The 16830-nt window shown below is 44.4% G+C and overlaps 1 protein-coding gene and 1 pseudogene across 1 annotated transcript; one reads left to right on the forward strand and one right to left on the reverse strand.

Moving 5' to 3' along the window:
- Positions 1-1964: 1964 nt before the first annotated feature.
- MAT2A (methionine adenosyltransferase 2A) lies at positions 1965-9240 on the reverse strand. The gene is made up of 9 exons (XM_007529861.3): positions 8931-9240; positions 6244-6321; positions 6019-6141; positions 5370-5482; positions 5133-5276; positions 4786-5004; positions 4423-4605; positions 4160-4293; positions 1965-3588 (listed from the first exon to the last, which is right to left on the reverse strand). Exons 1-9 carry the CDS (start codon positions 9019-9021, stop codon positions 3486-3488), a joined length of 1188 nt encoding a protein of 395 aa, XP_007529923.1. The 5' UTR covers positions 9022-9240; the 3' UTR covers positions 1965-3485.
- A 2017-nt stretch (positions 9241-11257) lies between these two features.
- Positions 11258-11372, forward strand: LOC132537857 (U6 spliceosomal RNA; annotated as a pseudogene).
- Positions 11373-16830: the final 5458 nt, after the last annotated feature.

The raw sequence follows: 16830 nt of genomic DNA on the forward strand, positions 1-16830 counted from the left end.
AATTTTTTTAAAGAAGAACCTTCAGGGTCTTTTTAAAAAATACTCCTTTTTGTTGCCCTTGTTTTATTGTTGTAGTTATTACTGTTGTTGATGTCGACGTTGGATAGGAGAGAAATGGAGAGAAGGGGGAAGAGATAGATACCTGCAGAACCACTTCACTGCCTGTGACTCCCCTGCAGGTGGGGAGCTGGGGCCTGGAACCAGGGTCCTTAAACTAGTCCTTGTGCTTTATGTCGCATGCGCTTAACCTGTTGTTAACCTGGACTCCAGATAGTAACATTTTTATATTACCCATCAATTCTTTTTCCTATTACCAGGGTTATTGCAGTGATTTAATACTGGCCTGAGCTCCCCACTCCTGGCAACTTTTTTGTTTTTAATAGTACTGCTGTTGAAGCAGTCAGGGACTAGGAGCTTAAATCCTGGTCCTTGAGCATGGTGTCATGCTCTGCCAGGTGTGCTATTTGATCCATTTTTCTTTTCCACTAGAACCACTGTTGAGTGGCCACACTGATCCCAGCACACCCCTCCCTTTTTTCTAATAAGACAACAGAAATTGGAGATGGGGGGATTGGTAAAGGATACCAGCAGTGAAGCCTTCCCCCTACAAGTGGACCAGGGAACCTAAGATCTTGTGCATGGTGATATATGCTCTCTACAGCTGTGCTGCTACCCAGCCCCTGAACCCACCATCCCTAAATCCATTTCATTGCTACTTCTACCTTAGGGATAGACTAGCTAATAATCCCCTTGCACAGGTCAACAATGGAACATTTTTTAACTGGTGAGGGAAAGTCACTGGTTTTGTGGGCATCTCACACTTAATCTACCATTAACCCCTCGTCAAAAACCTAGGCTATTTCAGATTGCAGCGGTTGCAGGGCATTGAACCTGGGACCTCAAAGCCTCAGGGAAGTCCGTTATGCCATCTCACCCACATATTGTGGGGTTAATGGCTTAGTGTACTTGACACAGGCACATCTCATCTCTCATCTTGTGCAAGTTTCTAGTTTCAGAACTTGCCTAACAAGCCCTTGTTGATCATGCAGGACCCCAAGGGTTCACTCCTTTAGTCACCTTTAGGTTTTTTCGGGAGAGCAGATTAAATAAAATTCTCTTCTCCATCTACATTTTAGGCTTTTACTAGGCTATGACTATCATTCCCACCCACTTAGACAAGCACCTTTTGAAGTTCTTCCTAGCAAACATGCCATTCCCTCAGCCTGCACATCCACCTCTCATGCTCATCTGCAACACAAGTAAAAATTTCAACCTGACTTTTGGTATGCTAACTTGAGTGTTGAGATAAAGTCACCAAATAGAACTGTATGAGGGAGGGCAGATGGGCATAGATAGCATAATGGCTATGTAGAGATTCTCATGCTTCAAAGTTGCAGGTTCAATCCCTAGCACCACCACAAGGCAGAGCTGAGCAGTGCTGTTTAAAAAAAAAAAAAGTTTAAGAGAAACTTCTACATAAACAACCAAGCCCTTGTGAACGTTCAGTGTTGTCACTATAATTGATTGTATCTGAACAAATGTTATTTTAGTTCATGTGTCTCCTTGTAAGATGGACTGGAAAAATATTCCTTACCAGGTTGAGACCACTTTCAAGTTGTTTAACCATGTTAACTTAATAGCTTTCAACCAATAATAAATACTAAGGAGTAAGATGAAAAAAGTAGAAAGTTCAGATTTCTTCCATTAGCATTCTCCATGCTTGGTGTTTAGGGCCTAAATAGTAAACTTTACTAATGTATCACATTGGCCAAAAAGCAAAGTTTCCCTTTAGTGGCAGAAGTTTAACATAAACCTGTTCAAATGATGCCTGCATCTTACTTTAAGGTTTGACTATTGGGAGGGTTGGTGCCCTGAACCACATGGATAGAATTACAAGTGCTCTGGATTATGCAACATTCTCACATCATCTTTATTACCAAACCGTTTTAAAACAACAGACACAGTTAAGGTAGAACCTAGCATTTTATTTAGATCTTCATTAAACTGTTGGAATTGAGAACCAGACATACGTAATAAACCTTCAAAAATAGATCCTGAAAGGCACTTTCTGCTTAGGGCAAGCAGTCATGGAGCAAGCATGTAAACAAGCTGGCTTCTCTGTACCACACCAGCCAAGTCAGCTTTCTCCATGGCCAGCTGCACCAGCTCTGCCCTCCCTTCTGTTAACACCAGCCAGACCCCCTGTAGGTCTAACCCAAGGTTTTTCTGTAGGACACCTTGGCCTACCTGGGAATGCTGGAAACATGTTAAAGGAATCATGGTGTTGAGGAAAAAAAAAAATCTTTTAAAAGCTGCCATCTGAGGTGATGGCTTCTCTGTACTTACGCCATACCTCAGAATACAATAAATAAGCAATTAGAAAATGTTCAAGTATGAAGGGATTACCTCCTCCCCGCCAAAAGCACTGCTCTCTGAAGGAAGCTGGTTTCTCTGTAGCTACACCAGCTGTTCAGAAAGCTCATTGGACCTGGTTTTGAAAATAAAACAAAGTTAAAACCTGGGAGGAGTTATTGTGCAGTGTGGAGTACTCAATCTTTCTTATAAAGAAAAAAAAAAAAGTCATCTGAAACCAAAGTGTGCAACCTACAGACCCTCAGGTACTGCCCCTGTGACTTGTCTGTTTATCACAAGGGTGCCAAGTGGCTATTTTTCTAGAGCTAGGATTTTGGTGGTTTGGCTAGTGCTGAAACCATGCATAGAATTGGTTTACTAAAAAACAACAACAAAAAAAAAACCCCCTTATTACGTACGTCCTCCAAAAGACAGCTGAATATGGAGAGATTCTGATTTGGTGCTATTTAAGAGATGGCAATTTAAGAGCATAAGCACCAGGAGATGGTTCTATAGTAACTGCCTTTAAAGTGTCAGGCTAGAGCTCCAATTGGAACTTGCATTACATGCAAGACTGACTGAATAGTGAACACTCCCTGACAAAGAGCTACATAATTAGAATTGGATTAAGTTATAGGGAGAATAAGGGACGGCTTCAATATTCGTAAGAGCTCAGACATTACAAATTCATGCTGACAGGGCTGTGGCATTGCCAGACAGAGGCTATAATGGAACTATGAGTACTTTACGTGCACATTACATGGACATTTTTCAGCACTTGCTGGGAAAGTCAATGCAATTAAGATTTTAAAGGGTTGGGTGATAGGGCACAAAGGTTTAATTTCAAAGCATTATTTACTACAGTGTTGGCTTTGTTTCTAGGCAGTTACATGGATCACCTATGCTCACTAAGTTCATTATAATGGTGAACAAAACACCTAGGGACAGAATAGCAAAACCCCAACTTACAGTCTCCCACACAAGCTAAATTCATGTCATTAACTAGAGTGACTGCAACTGATCAGGAGCTGAAAGAGGACAGAAAAATTTAGGAAGAAGGGCCCTTTCCCTCAGAGCTTGAAGGCTTCTCTGTAGCCTACGCCAACAAGTCTGGGGAAAAAAGGCTAACACTTTCAATATTTAAGCTTTTTGGGCACTTCCCATGGGAAGCTGTCCCTACCAAAGTGGCCATAGGCTGCAGTCCTCTGATAAATTGGCTTCTTCAGATCCAGATCCCTGGAATATACAAGTCCGTAACTTAATATGTAGCATTCAATTAAATAAAAGCAAAACAATCAGCAAAACTCATTTTAAGAGTTCTGGCAAATGAGTTCAGTTCTCTGGGGTATGCTAGGAAAGAAGTTTGTGGCAAAAGTATGTTACTTCCTGGTGTCCAAACTCCTTGCAAGTCCTTATTAGTAACTACTTCTTGTTTTTCCATCCCTGGCTCAACAAATACAAAAACTTATTGTCATGAGAAATTCCAAGTATCAAAAGCTCTATAATCATAAAATACTTACCAACCCTATAATGAATGGGTTTGTTTTCTTTAAACAGCCTCAAACATCCCATTTATCTGCACTATTTTCCTTTAAACACCCTTAGGAGAGTACAAAGAGCTTTCTATAGTGGTTAATTTAAATAATGGCGTGTTAATTTTAGGTTCCTGAGCAATTTTTAAGTCTTTGCTGAAGATACCACCACATTCTAGGAATAATGCTTTCACACTCGAACCTTCTCGGATTCCAGTATGTCAAACCCACACCCTCAGACTGTTTCATTAGCAACAGGCTTTACCATTCTTTACCTGACAATGACCCCAGGGCGGAGGTCAAAATTCTTCTTCACAATCTCTAATAGCTCTCTCTCACTCTTCTGAGAGGTGCCATAATGGAAAATGGAGATAGACAATGGATGAGAAACTCCAATAGCGTAAGAGACCTAAAAGGAGTAAAATGTCACAAGTCAGAAATAATAAGTTGTGCAATAATAGAAAAATGACCAGGCAGTTAAACACTAAATGCCCCCCATATATGCCTGTTAATCACACCAATAAAATAGTATACACACCTGAACAAGAACCCTTCTGCACAGACCTCCTTTAACTAGGGATTTAGCCACCCATCGAGCAGCATAAGCAGCTGAACGGTCCACCTTGGTATAATCCTTTCCTGAAAAGGCACCGCCTCCATGAGCTCCCCAACCACCATAAGTGTCCACAATGATTTTCCGGCCAGTCAAGCCAGCATCACCCTGAAATCAGAGGATTTAAGTTAGTCTATAATTAACCCTCTCATAAGTGGTTAAGAATCAGGCTTATTAAAGATCTCTAAATTTTTTTCAAATACAACCCCAGAAGAGTCACAGGTTTTCAAAGATAAGTGTTTTTAAGAGACTATCACAAAAATAGACTTGACCTTATAAAAGCCTTACCTGAGGACCACCAATAACAAATCTGCCACTTGGCTGTAGGTGATAGATCGTATCTTCATCAAGGTATTTTGCAGGTACAACAGCTTTGATGACCTTCTCTTTCAGGGCATCCCTCATTTCATCAAGACAAACTTCTTCATCATGCTGAACCGATATAACAATTGTGTGAACTCTGATGGGAAGCACAGCACCTCGATCCTGCATATACTGCACAGTCACCTTGAAGTCAAGACAGGTCAGACAGGCCATCAGAACAGTTTACTAAGAGCTACCCCAAATCATCACATAACTGTACTGTTGTCCTTCTTCTCCAAGGCACCGTGTGTTGCTGTGCTATCATCACTTACTTGAGTTTTAGAATCTGGGCGTAGCCAAGGCAAAGTGCCATTGCGCCGCAGTTCAGCCAATTTGGCGTTGAGCTTGTGTGCTAAAACAATGGTTAAGGGCATACATTCCTCAGTTTCATCAGTGGCATAACCAAACATCAAGCCCTAAAAAAGGAAAGAAAAACCAACAATGTGATCAACCCACACTTCATGATTTAATGCTAGAAGAGATGCCAATGGTGTCTACTACAAAGATACCTGGTCTCCTGCACCAATGTCTTCCTCATTCCGATCAAGATGAACACCTTGAGCAATATCTGGTGACTGCTGCTCCAAGGCGACCAGCACATTACAAGTCTTGTAATCAAATCCTACAAATAAAAGCCTTATTTTTAAAAGTCCATAGTAACAACAGTACTTTTAATAGGAGCTTGAAAAACCACCTTTAGAAGTGGCTTAAAGATTACTATTTAAAAAAATCCTTTTAAAATTATCTTTATTTACTGGGTAGGTAGCCAGAAATAGAGGGAAGGGATACAAAGGGAGACAGAAAGACACCTGCAGCCCTGCTTCACCACTCACAAAGTTTCCCCCACCCAACCAAAGGGACTTGAAGCTGGATCCTTGTGCATTGTACTTGTGCACTCAAGCAGGTGTGCTGCTGCTGGCCCTGGCTTAAAAATTATTTACTTTGGATAGAGACAAACTGTGAGAAACGGGACAGGGAAAGAGCTACACCTGCAGCCAGCACTGTAACATGCACTACCAGTTGTGCCACTCAGCCCAAGAAGTAGCCTTAAAAAGAAAAGCACTAGCTAGCTCTGGTTTATGGCTGGTAGGACTGAACCTTAAGGCACGAAAGTCTTTTGCATAAACATTATGCTATTTCCCCAACCCTAAACCGCACCTTTAGAAGAATCATCATATCCAATGTGTTTAATGGTCTCACGAACCACTTTTTGATAGTCAACTGCAGCTCTGGATGTAATTTCCCCAGCAAGAAGGATCATTCCAGTTTTAGCAACAGTTTCTAATAAAAAGAGAGGTTCATGTGCAAATGTCACTTTCAAAGTTTTTTTTCTTTTTTGTGGAGCCTTTAAATCAGCAGATAAGCAAGCAGTTCTGAACCTACCACAAGCCACTTTGGCATCAGGGTCCTGCTGAAGGTGGGCATCAAGGACAGCATCACTGATCTGGTCACAAATCTTATCTGGAAAGAGAAATTGGAGATCAATGTCTTCAATTAACTGCTAATGTTAAGTATGACACATCCCCATGTAACTAAAACTGTGAAACTCTGAGAGCTTTGTTTAAAATCATGGCAAACATTACTGTTTAATTCAATACTACTGTGGCCCGGGAGGTGGTGCAGGGGATAAAGCCTGAGGTCCTGAGTTCAATCCCTGGCAGCACATGTACTACAGTGATGTCTGGTTCTTTCTCTTTCTCCTATCTTTCTAATAAATAAAATCTAAAAAAGAAAATAAATCAATACTGCTTTACCAAGTCACCTGCTTAAGCAGTAAAGGCTAGAATACAGATCTGCATGTTACTTGAAAACCAGACACCCTGGTCTTAATATAGCTGCACCATAATCTCACCAATTCAGATTAAGCCAGATCACATTATGATAAATGCACATACACATTTTCCAAGGTATTCCATAGCTAAAAGTACTTAGGACACTTTGAGAGGGAATGTAGAGGAGAGCAGTGTTCATTTTCAAATAGGACAGTTTACATTTTAAATCTAACCAGAAGTGAAGCTTTAGTCTTATCAATTTCTTACAAGTCTAGAATTTGGGTGGGGGTATAGCATAATGGTTATGCAAAGAGACTTTCTCAACTGGAGTTGGTGTATTGCACCAAAGTAAGACTCTGGGTTGGGTGGGTGGGGAGAGTACAGGTCCAAAAAGGAAGACAGAGGACCTAGTGGGGGATGTATTGTTATGTGGAAAACTGAGAAATGTTATGCATGTACAAACTATTGTATTGGGAAAAAAAAAAAAAAAGAGATAGACTTTTATGCCTGAGGTTCTGAAGTCCCAGGTTCAATCTCCCACACTCCCATAAGCCCGAGCTGAGCAGTGCTCTGGTTAAAAAAAAAAAAAAGTCTAGAATTTATTAATTCCACAAAATGCCTCAAATCCAGCTAGAGGTCTAGGAAAGCGGGACACAGGCAAATTCCTTTCCTTAATCGTATGGACACCAATTAATGAGATGTCAGTTAAGGAGTTAAGCAATGAAAGCAGGTCACTTTATGGACAAAGGGAATAAAATAGCAACCTTCTAATCTGCCTAAACCTGTTCAGACTATTAAAAAGACAGCCGAATGTTCAAACAAATTCTTAATCTTTGCTTTCCCACCCACTGTGCTGTCATCTATTAAAATCTGGAAGGAGGGTGTTGGGCCGGTGGTGGTGCACTTGGTCAAGCACACACATTACAGTGTGTAAGGACCCAGGTTCAAGCCCCTGGCCCCCTGGTTCCCTACATGGAGGGGGGGGTAAGCTTCACAAGTGAAGTGGAATTGCAGTTGTCTATTTCCCTCTACCGCCTCCTCCCCTCAATTTGTGTCTATTAGAAAAAAAAAATCCTGGAAGAGGTTGGGCAGGAGAGGATAGCACAATGGTTATGCAGAGACTCATGCCCCAGGCTCCAAAGCCTCAGGTTCAAAGCTCCTATAAACCAGAGCTGAGCAGTGTTTTGGTTAAAAACAAAACAAAACTGGAAGAGGTAGAAAATCCCCAAACTACTATTCTCCTCGGTTTTCCACTGGGAAAAAAAAAAAAAAGAAAAAAAAGAGTCACAAATGCCCTGGCCTTCAGTCGGGATCTTGGGGTTTGTCCTGTTCTACCACTAGGCTGCCTGCGGGATTTTCATCTCTAGGCTGCCTGCGGGATTTCATCACAGCAGGTTGCCTAGAGAAGCGGATCCTTACGCCGGTGCGGTGGACTCCACAGCCCACAGCCGGGCCACAGGCATTCTTCTGCTGAGCAAAAAACTCTGGGCTTGACTGGGCGCAGCCCTCAGCCCGAGGACCCTGTTCCTGGAAATCGCCTCACTCATGCACGTGTAGACGGCTCCACAATGGCGGACGAGTGGACAAAGACGAAATGTGAAGTCAAAGCGCCAGGCTTTAAAAGGAAACCCAAGGCAACGGCAGCTCCCGTTTCTCTCATGCTCCTCAATGCTTCCACAGGGGCGCCAAATAAGGACTGCCTGCCTTCCCCCACGGGCGCTATATTTAGTCGGAGGCTGTCACCTTGAAGACAAGGCCACGTTCTCTGCCTGAGAACTGGACGGGGCCCCTGCCTTCAGCGTGCGATGCCGCCGGCCCGGAAACCCACTGAACGAGTGGCTCCCAGTCCCCTGCGCCCCAGCACTGAAGCAACCCGAAAGCTCCGCTGCCCGGCGCTGCCCCTCGCCCGCAGGCCACACGCGGCAAACACGTGGCCGCCGCTGCAATGCGGGGCGCGCGCCCCCGCGGCCGGACGCGCGCACTCGGGCGGGTCGCCCCCTCGGGCCGCGCGGGAGACGAGCAGCGGCCGGCCGATAGGCCGGCGCTCCCGGGCAGAGTCCACGCCGATGCGGCCCCCGCCCTGTTCCTTTTCTGGAATCTTCCGCACGTCGCGGCGCGCGGCCGGATGGCGGGGCGGAAGGGGGAGGGGAGCGGCGGCCACGCGCCCGGCAGCGGCGGCGCCACGAGGAAGGCGCGCGGCCGCCTCTGCCACAGCCCGGGGGGTGAGGTGAGGGCCGCCCGTCCCCGCCGCAGACCCCGGGCCCCGCCTCTCCTCCGCGCCGGGCTCCAGCCCCTCACCTGGGTGGCCTTCTCCCACAGACTCCGAGGTGAAGAGGAAAGTGCCCTCCTCGATGAACGCCTCGTGGAAGCCGTTGAGCTGCCCGTTCATGCTGGCGGTGGTGGTGACTGACAGCGGAGGTGAGTCCAAGTGGCGAGCGGGAGGAGAGGCGGCGGTGGCCCGGTAACTACTAAGAGACGCGCGGAGCGAAGCTAGAGACCGTCCACTCTATCCGATCGGGCGGCGCGGGACGAACGAGGTTTAGGGCGGTCAGGCCCAGTATTTATATAGCAGCGCCGGGCGCGCGCCCGCCTCGAGCCCCGCCCCTCGGGGCCGCGCGCCAATGCGCCACTCGCGCGGGGGCCGAGGAGAAGGGGGCGGTGCGGCGGCGGCCCCTGATCGGACTGAGCCACTTTGCGAGGCGGGGGGGGGGAAGACGGCGACTACGAGCGCCTCGGGCAAACACACAGTCCTGTGAAGCAGCTTTAACAAAGGATAAGTGGAAACTGCATCACGCGGGATCGTTGTCCCCGGCCTTGTCCTAAATGGGAGGCAAAGCCCCCAGGGCTCCCTGCGCCTGTCCCCCCCCCCCCGTGCTGTCACTTGGCACCTCCCTCCAGACCGTTGGCTGGGCTCTCGGGCCGCGAGCTTGCGTCCCCCTGCGGTGGCGGCGGGAATCGGCGCGCCTTTTTGTCCCTTGCGGTTTGCCGCCCACCTTTCGCTGCCCCCGGGGGTGCGGGGTGTGGGCGGGGACCCCGCGGCCGGGAGCCCCGAGAAAGTGGCCATTTTCTCCGGCCAGGGTGTGACGCTTCTCGCTGCCTCAGTCCTCCCCGGCCCCGCGCGGCGGCCGCCCAGTCCGGTCCTGTCGTGTCGAGGTTAACGCCTCCGCGGTGAAAATGGCCGAAGAGCAGAGGGGTGGCAAGCGCGTTCCCGACTTAAACGTTTGCTGTGCTCCGCCCGCCCCCCGCGCTCGGCCTCCCGAGGCGCCCCGACTCGGGCCCACCCCGCTGCAGCCTCCGCAGCATGTTGGAAAGAGCATCGCTAGCACGGCTGCCCTCGCCCGTGGGCTGGCTTTCCTTTTAGCAGACAGAGAATTTTATTATTTATTTATCATCATCATCACTTATTGTTTAGCATTTCAAGCTTTTACGTTCCTGGCACTTGAGTTGGTCTTCTCGCGGGGGACGGGGGAAGGAGCCTTATTTAGCCCCTTTATGTCATCGAGCTGATGGCGACAGTGTTGGATGGAGCCTCATCTCTTGTCCACCTGCACCCGCCCCAGTTTTGCGCATTAAAGAGGCTGTGGGGGGGCGGCTTCCGGGGGCCGCGCGGGGAAGGTGATGCTGCCGAGGAACCTGGAGGGAGGGAGACAGACAGACATGGGGACCCCGGGAACGAGGCTCAGAAATGAGGTGCAGGAGGCGGTGGGCGGCTGCCGGCTGGGCTGAGCGGGGCCTCTGACAAAGAAGGTGAAGGAAAGGCTGGTCCCTAGACTGGGTGACATCCTCCTCCACCTTCCCGCCTCGCAGCAGGTTCAGTCACCAAAAAGGCAATAGACAGAGCATTCTATTTATTTGTTGGTTTTAATTCTTTTTAACTGGACAGAGATAGGGCTTTATGTTTATTTCAGTGACCTTCACCTTTAAAAAAAAAAAAAAAGCAAAATGCCAATTTGACTCATAATGAGCAATAAAATTACCAGCTGGAATAAAATATGTGTGTAGGCCGATGAGTGCATTATCTCCAAGCAACAGAAAAAAATCTATACGAGAAGCCAGAATACAATTAGAAGGTTATTTGATTTATGTAGACTCAGAATAAGGGATCAGTTAAATTCGGTGATTAGCTCATTAAACCCTGGTACCCCTATGCTAGTGGGGTATGCCTGCCAATCAGATTAGAATCAGCTGTTCTGTTCATACTTGCTTACCTATTTCTCTTTTTTTGCTCAGAGCATGTGTAATATGCTGGTTAAGAGGGGTTTTGGAATCAAGCCTCTAACAGTTATGTTGTTTTGAACAAAAGTCTCTCAGTGTCCTTGGTCTGTAAAATTGGGATAGTAGTCTCATAGGCTTTTTCAAGAATTAAAAATCTTTAGCATAATATTAGCATATAAGTATGTTTTATTTATTTTACATATTATTGGATAGAGACCAAGAAATTGAGAGGGGGGAGATAGAAAGAGACAGAGACACACCTGCAACGCTGGTTCACCACTCAAGAAGCTTTCCCTCTGCAGGTGGGGTCCAGGGGCTTGAACGCAAGACCTTGCACATTGTAATGTGTGCACTTAACCAGGTGTGCTACCACCTGGACCCATATAAGTCATTTTTTTAAAATGTTGTCTGTAATGCTCGATTTGGCAGTACATATACTAAAATTGGAATGATACAGAGAAGATTAATTAGCATGGCCCCTGTGCAAGGATGACACAAATTCATGAAGAAAAAAATGTTAGCTGTATGGGCCGGAGAGTTAAGCACTTAGTTGAGCACACATGTTACCACATACAAGGAATAGGGTTCAAGTTCCCAGTCGCCACCAACAAAGTGAAGCTTCACAAGTGGCAAAGCAAGTACTGCAGGTGTCTGCCACTCTGTCTCTCTCCTTCCCTCACCCTTTCATTTCTATCTGTCTTATCAGAGGGAAAAAATTGTTAACTGTAAAAGGCAAAAGCAGAAACAACAGCAAAAACAAAAACCTGTGATTTCCAGTTGCTTTTATGATAAAGACTTAAATCCTATGTACCCTTGCATGGAGAAGATAACACAATGGTTATGCAAAAACATCTTCATTTCGGAGGCACCAAAGATCCCAGGTTCAATCCCCAGCACCGCTTATAGGCCGGAGCTGAGCAGTGCTCTGGTAAAGGAAAAAATAATCATACATACCCTTGACAGTCTAAAGGTGCTTTGGCTACTACTTCTTTAGTCTCATCTTATGCTACTTTCTTCTTTTAGTTTTTCTACTTTGTGTTTGTTTTTTTAGTATTAGTTTAATGTTGATTTGCAAGACTGTAAGATAATAGGGGTACAATTCCATATAGTACCCACCACCAGAGTTATGTGTCCATCTCCTCCATTGGAAACCTAACCTATTGTTTATCCCTCTAGGAGTATGAACCACAATTCTTTTTTGGGGTGCAGAAGGTGGGAGTTCTGAACTTCTGTAATTGCTTCTCCACTGGACATGAGTATTGGCAGGTGGATCCATACTCCTATTTCTTTTTTTTTTCTTACTACTCTACCTTTTATTTATTTTTTTATTTCTTTATTGGGGAATTAATGATTTACATTCAACAGTAAATACAATAGTTTGTACATGCATAACATTTTCCAGTTTCCCATATAACAATACAACCCCCACTGGGTCCTCTGTCATCCTTCTTGGACCTGTATTCTCCCCCATACGCACCCCAGAGTCTTACTTTGGTGCAATACACCAATTCCAGTTCAGGTTCTACTTGTGTTTTCTCTTCTGATCTTGTTCTTCAACTTCTACCTGAGAGTGAGATTATCCCATATCCATTCTTCTGTTTCTGACTTATTTCACTTAATATGAATTTTTCAAGGTCCATCCACGATTGGCTGAAAACGGTGAAGTTACCATTTTTAATAGCTGAGTAGTATTCCATTGTGTATATAGACCACAACTTGCTCAGCCACTCATCTGTTGTTGGACACCTGGGTTGCTTCCAGGTTTTGGCTATTACCAATTGTGCTGCCAAGAACATATGTGTACACAGATCTTTTTGGATCGGTGTGTTGGGTTCCTTAGGATATATTCCCAGAAGAGGAACTGCAGGATCATAGGGTATGTCCGTTTCTAGCCTTCTGAGAGTTCTCCAGACTGTTCTCCACAGAGGTTGGATCAATTTACATTCCCACCAGCAGTGTAGGAGGGTTCCTTTGACCCCACACCCTCTCCAGCATTTGCTGCTGTTACCTTTTCTGATGTATGACATTCTCACAGGAGTGAAGTGGTATCTCATTGTTGTCTTGATTTGCATTTCTCTGACAATCAGAGACTTGGAGCATTCTTTCATGTGTTTCTCGGCTTTTTGGATCTCTTCTGTGGTGAATATTCTGTCCATGTCCTCCCCCCATTTTGGGATGGGGTTATTTGTCTTCTTGTGGTTGAGTCTGGCAAGCTCTTTCTATATTTTGGTTATTAAATTCTTGTCTGATGTATGGCATGTAAAGATCTTCTCCCATTCTGTGAGGGATCTCTTGGTTTGTATAGTGGTTTCTTTTGCTGTGCAGAAGCCTTTTAATTTGATGTAGTCCCATAGGTTTATGCTTGCCTTAGTTTTCTTTGTAATTGGATTTGTTTCACTGAAGATGTCTTTAAAATTTATGCAGAAAAGAGTTCTGCCAGTATTTCCCTCTAAATATCTGATAGTTTGTGGTTTAACATCCAAGTCCTTGATCCACTTGGAATTTACTTTTGTATTTGGTGAAATATAATGGTTCAGTTTCATTCTTCTGCATGTTTCAACCCATTTTTTCCAACACCATTTGTTGAAGAGACTCTGCTTTCCCCATTTAATAGTCTGGGCCCCTTTGTCAAAGATTAGATGTCCATAGGTGTGGGGGCTTACTTCTGGGCTCTCAGTTCTATTCCACTGGTCAGTGTGTCTATTCATGTTCCAGTACTAAGCAGTTTTGATGACAATGGCCCTATAATACAATTTGAGATCTGGGAGTGTGATGCCTCCAGTTCTGTTCTTCCTTCTTAAAATTGTTTTTAGCAATTCTAGGTTCCAGAGGTTTTCTGGTTCCAGATAAACATTTGTAGCATTTGTTCTATTCTCCTAAAAAATGTGTTTGGGATCTTGATGGGGATAACATTAAATTTGAATATGGCTCTGGGTAGTATATTCATTTTGATGATGTTAATTCTTCCAACCCATGAACATGGAATATCTTTCCACTTCTTTGTGCTACTGTCCTATTTCTGTTGTTCCCTAGTAGGGCTCTGGAACCTCAGGTTTCAGGACACATTGGTGAAGTCATTTGCCCAGGGAAGTCAGGATGGAATCATAGTGTCTACAACTTGGTGGCTGAAAGGTGGTAAAGATAAAGCAGGGCAATTTTTTTCACCCCCAAATTGTTTGATAATACTATGGATATTTTTAGAACCAGTTAAATGTATTAATTGATGAGTATTAAAACAGGATGCGGTAATACATATATATATATATATATTTTTTTTTTCCTCCAGGGTTATTGCTGGGACACGGTGCTTGCACTACAACTCCACTGCTCCTAGAGGCTATTTTTTCTCTTTGTTGTCCTTGTTGTTTGTTGTTGTTGTTATTGCTGTCATTGGGTAGGACAGAGAGAAATTGAAAGAGGAGGGGAAGACAGACGGGGGAGAGAAAGACAAGACACCTGCAGACCTGCTTCACTGCTTGTGAAGCAACCCCCCTGCAGGTGGGGAGCCGGGGTCTCAAACCGGGATCCTTGAGCCAGTCCTTGCGCTGTTTCATGCCATGTGCGCTTATCCCGCTGTGCTACTACCTGGCCCCCTGATTTTTATATTTCTTACACTGACCCTTAGCCACTGCACAAATAGTTTTGAGTGCCTCTGTCAGGCGAGCCAGGGGCTGATGCTAAACCTGGTTTCTGTCAACCAAGAGCTCTAAATGGAGGGGAAATGCCAGGGTAACTTCTCACCCTTCTTACCTTAGCTCAGCTGCCATATCCTGGATGAAGACTTCGCCAACTAAGTTTTTTTTTTTTTTTTTTTTTTAAGAGCCACGTGTTTTCCTACATGGCACTAAATACTGTTTGAAAATGCATTTTTGGTGAGTTTCTCTTAACTCTTGATTAGGCTTCAAAGCTCCATGACAATGAGAAGCTCAAGTTTTGTTGTTGAGTACCTGTCATAAAGAGGGAGAAGAGAGTATGAGGAATGAATAAATGAATGAATAAGTATAAAGAGTATCAAATGGAAGTGGGAAAAAAGAAATCCTGGGAATCATGTAAAAATCAGTGAATACTGGTTTGTTTTAGTCATAAACATTATAAATGAATCCCAGTTCGAACCCCCGGCTCCCCACCTGCAGGGGAGTCACTTCACAGGTGGTGAAGCAGGTCTGCTATCTTTCTCTCCCCATCTCTGTTTTCTCTTCCACTCTCCATTTCTCTCTGTCCTAACAATGACGACATCAGTAACAACAACAATAACTACAACAACAATAAAAAAGAAGAGCAACAAAAGGGTAAATAAATAAATATTTAAAAAATTAAAGAAGAAAAGGTATAATTAAAAAAACAGAGCTTGTGGAGCTGGGTGGTAGCGCACCTGGTTGAGCTCACACACTATAATGCACAAGGACCTAGGTTCAAGCCGCCATCCTCACCTGCAGGGGGAAAGCTTTGAGAGTGGTGAAACAAGGCTGCAGGTGTGTCTTTGTCTCTCTCCCTTTCTATTACCCCTTTCAATTTCTGTCGGTCCCTATCCAATAAATAAAAATTTAAACAAAAATTTGTTTGACTGAGCTCTTCACTAGCAGGGAATTTCATGCAGGAACCCTGTCCCAAGAAGAATTTCTAGTTCCCTAGATGATTACCCTGGAGGTAAAAAATAAACTAGAATTTACTGGTTTATTTCACACTTAACATTAATGAGATTTATTGAATGTGAAATATTACTAAGTACATAGAAAAAAAAGGTCTAGGAGCTGGGTGGTGGCCCACCTGTTTGAGCACACAGGTTACAGTGCACAAGGACCCAGGTTCAAGCTCCTGGTCCCCGCCTGCAGGGGGAAAGCTTCTCTAGTGAAGCTTCTAGTGAAGTAGTGCTGCAGGTGTCTCTCTGTCTCTCTCCCTCTCTTATCACCCCCTTGCCTTTCGATTTCTGGCTGTCTCTATCCAATAAATAAAGATAATTTTTTAAAAATTTAAGAAAGAAAGACTAAGCACCACCCAGTGGCTCCAAATTTCCAAATTGAAAATTGTTGATAGCAATGGTTTCACAAAAGAAGCAAGACTGGAACTGGGTAAACTTTTTTGCAACTCATACAGCAAGTATAACAAATTCTAGGGCTTACCAGACTATCAGGAAAGAATGGGTTTCAACAAGTTAAAGTATTTGCAGTACACAAAGTTGTCAGTATAGGGGAAAAATCATGATCCTGGGTACATCAAAAAAATGTGAAGGTGTGGCGGTATTTAAAAAAAGAAAAATAGAAAAGCAACTCCTAAATTGTGAATCCTAAGAGTACCTTCCATGTGAACCCAGACCAAGAAGAAAGAAATCTATGCCAGCTGCTTCCCAAATGGTGTCAGTCCTTTGGGATCAAAGTTTAGACATCTTCGGTAACAGTCTCAGAAGCAAGCTAGATTTAGTGGGTTCTGAAACAAGTGCTATATACATTAAAGGCAGATACAATTTTAGAAATGAAGAAACTAACATAATTCATCCAGTTCACATCAAACCACTAGTAGAGTTGGGACTTGTTCCTGCATATGACCTCTAAATTCATACTTTACTACAATTCAAACAATAGATGCTTCACATCCCCTGAGGTAGTTAATGATAAAGTTTGGTTGTTATCCTTAACATACCTTTTTCTTTTATTTATTTATTTTTCCCCCTTTTGTTGCCCTTGTTGTTTATCACTGCTTTTGCTATCGCTGTTGTTGGATAAGATAGAGAAATCAAAAGAGGAAGGGAAGAAAGAGAAGGGGAGAGAAAAACAGACATCTGCAGACCTGCTTCACTGTGAAGCGAACGCCCTGCAGGTGGGGAGCCAGGAGCTTGATCTGTGCTTTCGGCCATGTGCGCTTAACCCGCTGCGCCACCGCCCAGCTCTCACATACCTTTTTCTGTGAACACACACACACACACACACACACACACACACACACACACACACACGACCACTTTACAAAGAAATTTTATTTTCATGAT

This window comes from Erinaceus europaeus, chromosome 3 (assembly GCF_950295315.1).
Source record: "Erinaceus europaeus chromosome 3, mEriEur2.1, whole genome shotgun sequence".
Lineage (NCBI taxonomy): Eukaryota > Metazoa > Chordata > Mammalia > Eulipotyphla > Erinaceidae > Erinaceus > Erinaceus europaeus.

Bases quoted from the DNA above. Each gene is read 5' to 3' on its own strand.
- MAT2A (XM_007529861.3), bottom strand. From the start codon at position 9,021: ATGAACGGGCAGCTCAACGGCTTCCACGAGGCGTTCATCGAGGAGGGC. The intron at 6,142-6,243 runs GTAGGTTCAGAA...TCTTTTTATTAG, and splicing joins TGATGCCAAAGTGGCTTGTG to AAACTGTTGCTAAAACTGGA. The intron at 5,005-5,132 runs GTAAGTGATGAT...CTTGACTTCAAG, and splicing joins GCCCAGATTCTAAAACTCAA to GTGACTGTGCAGTATATGCA.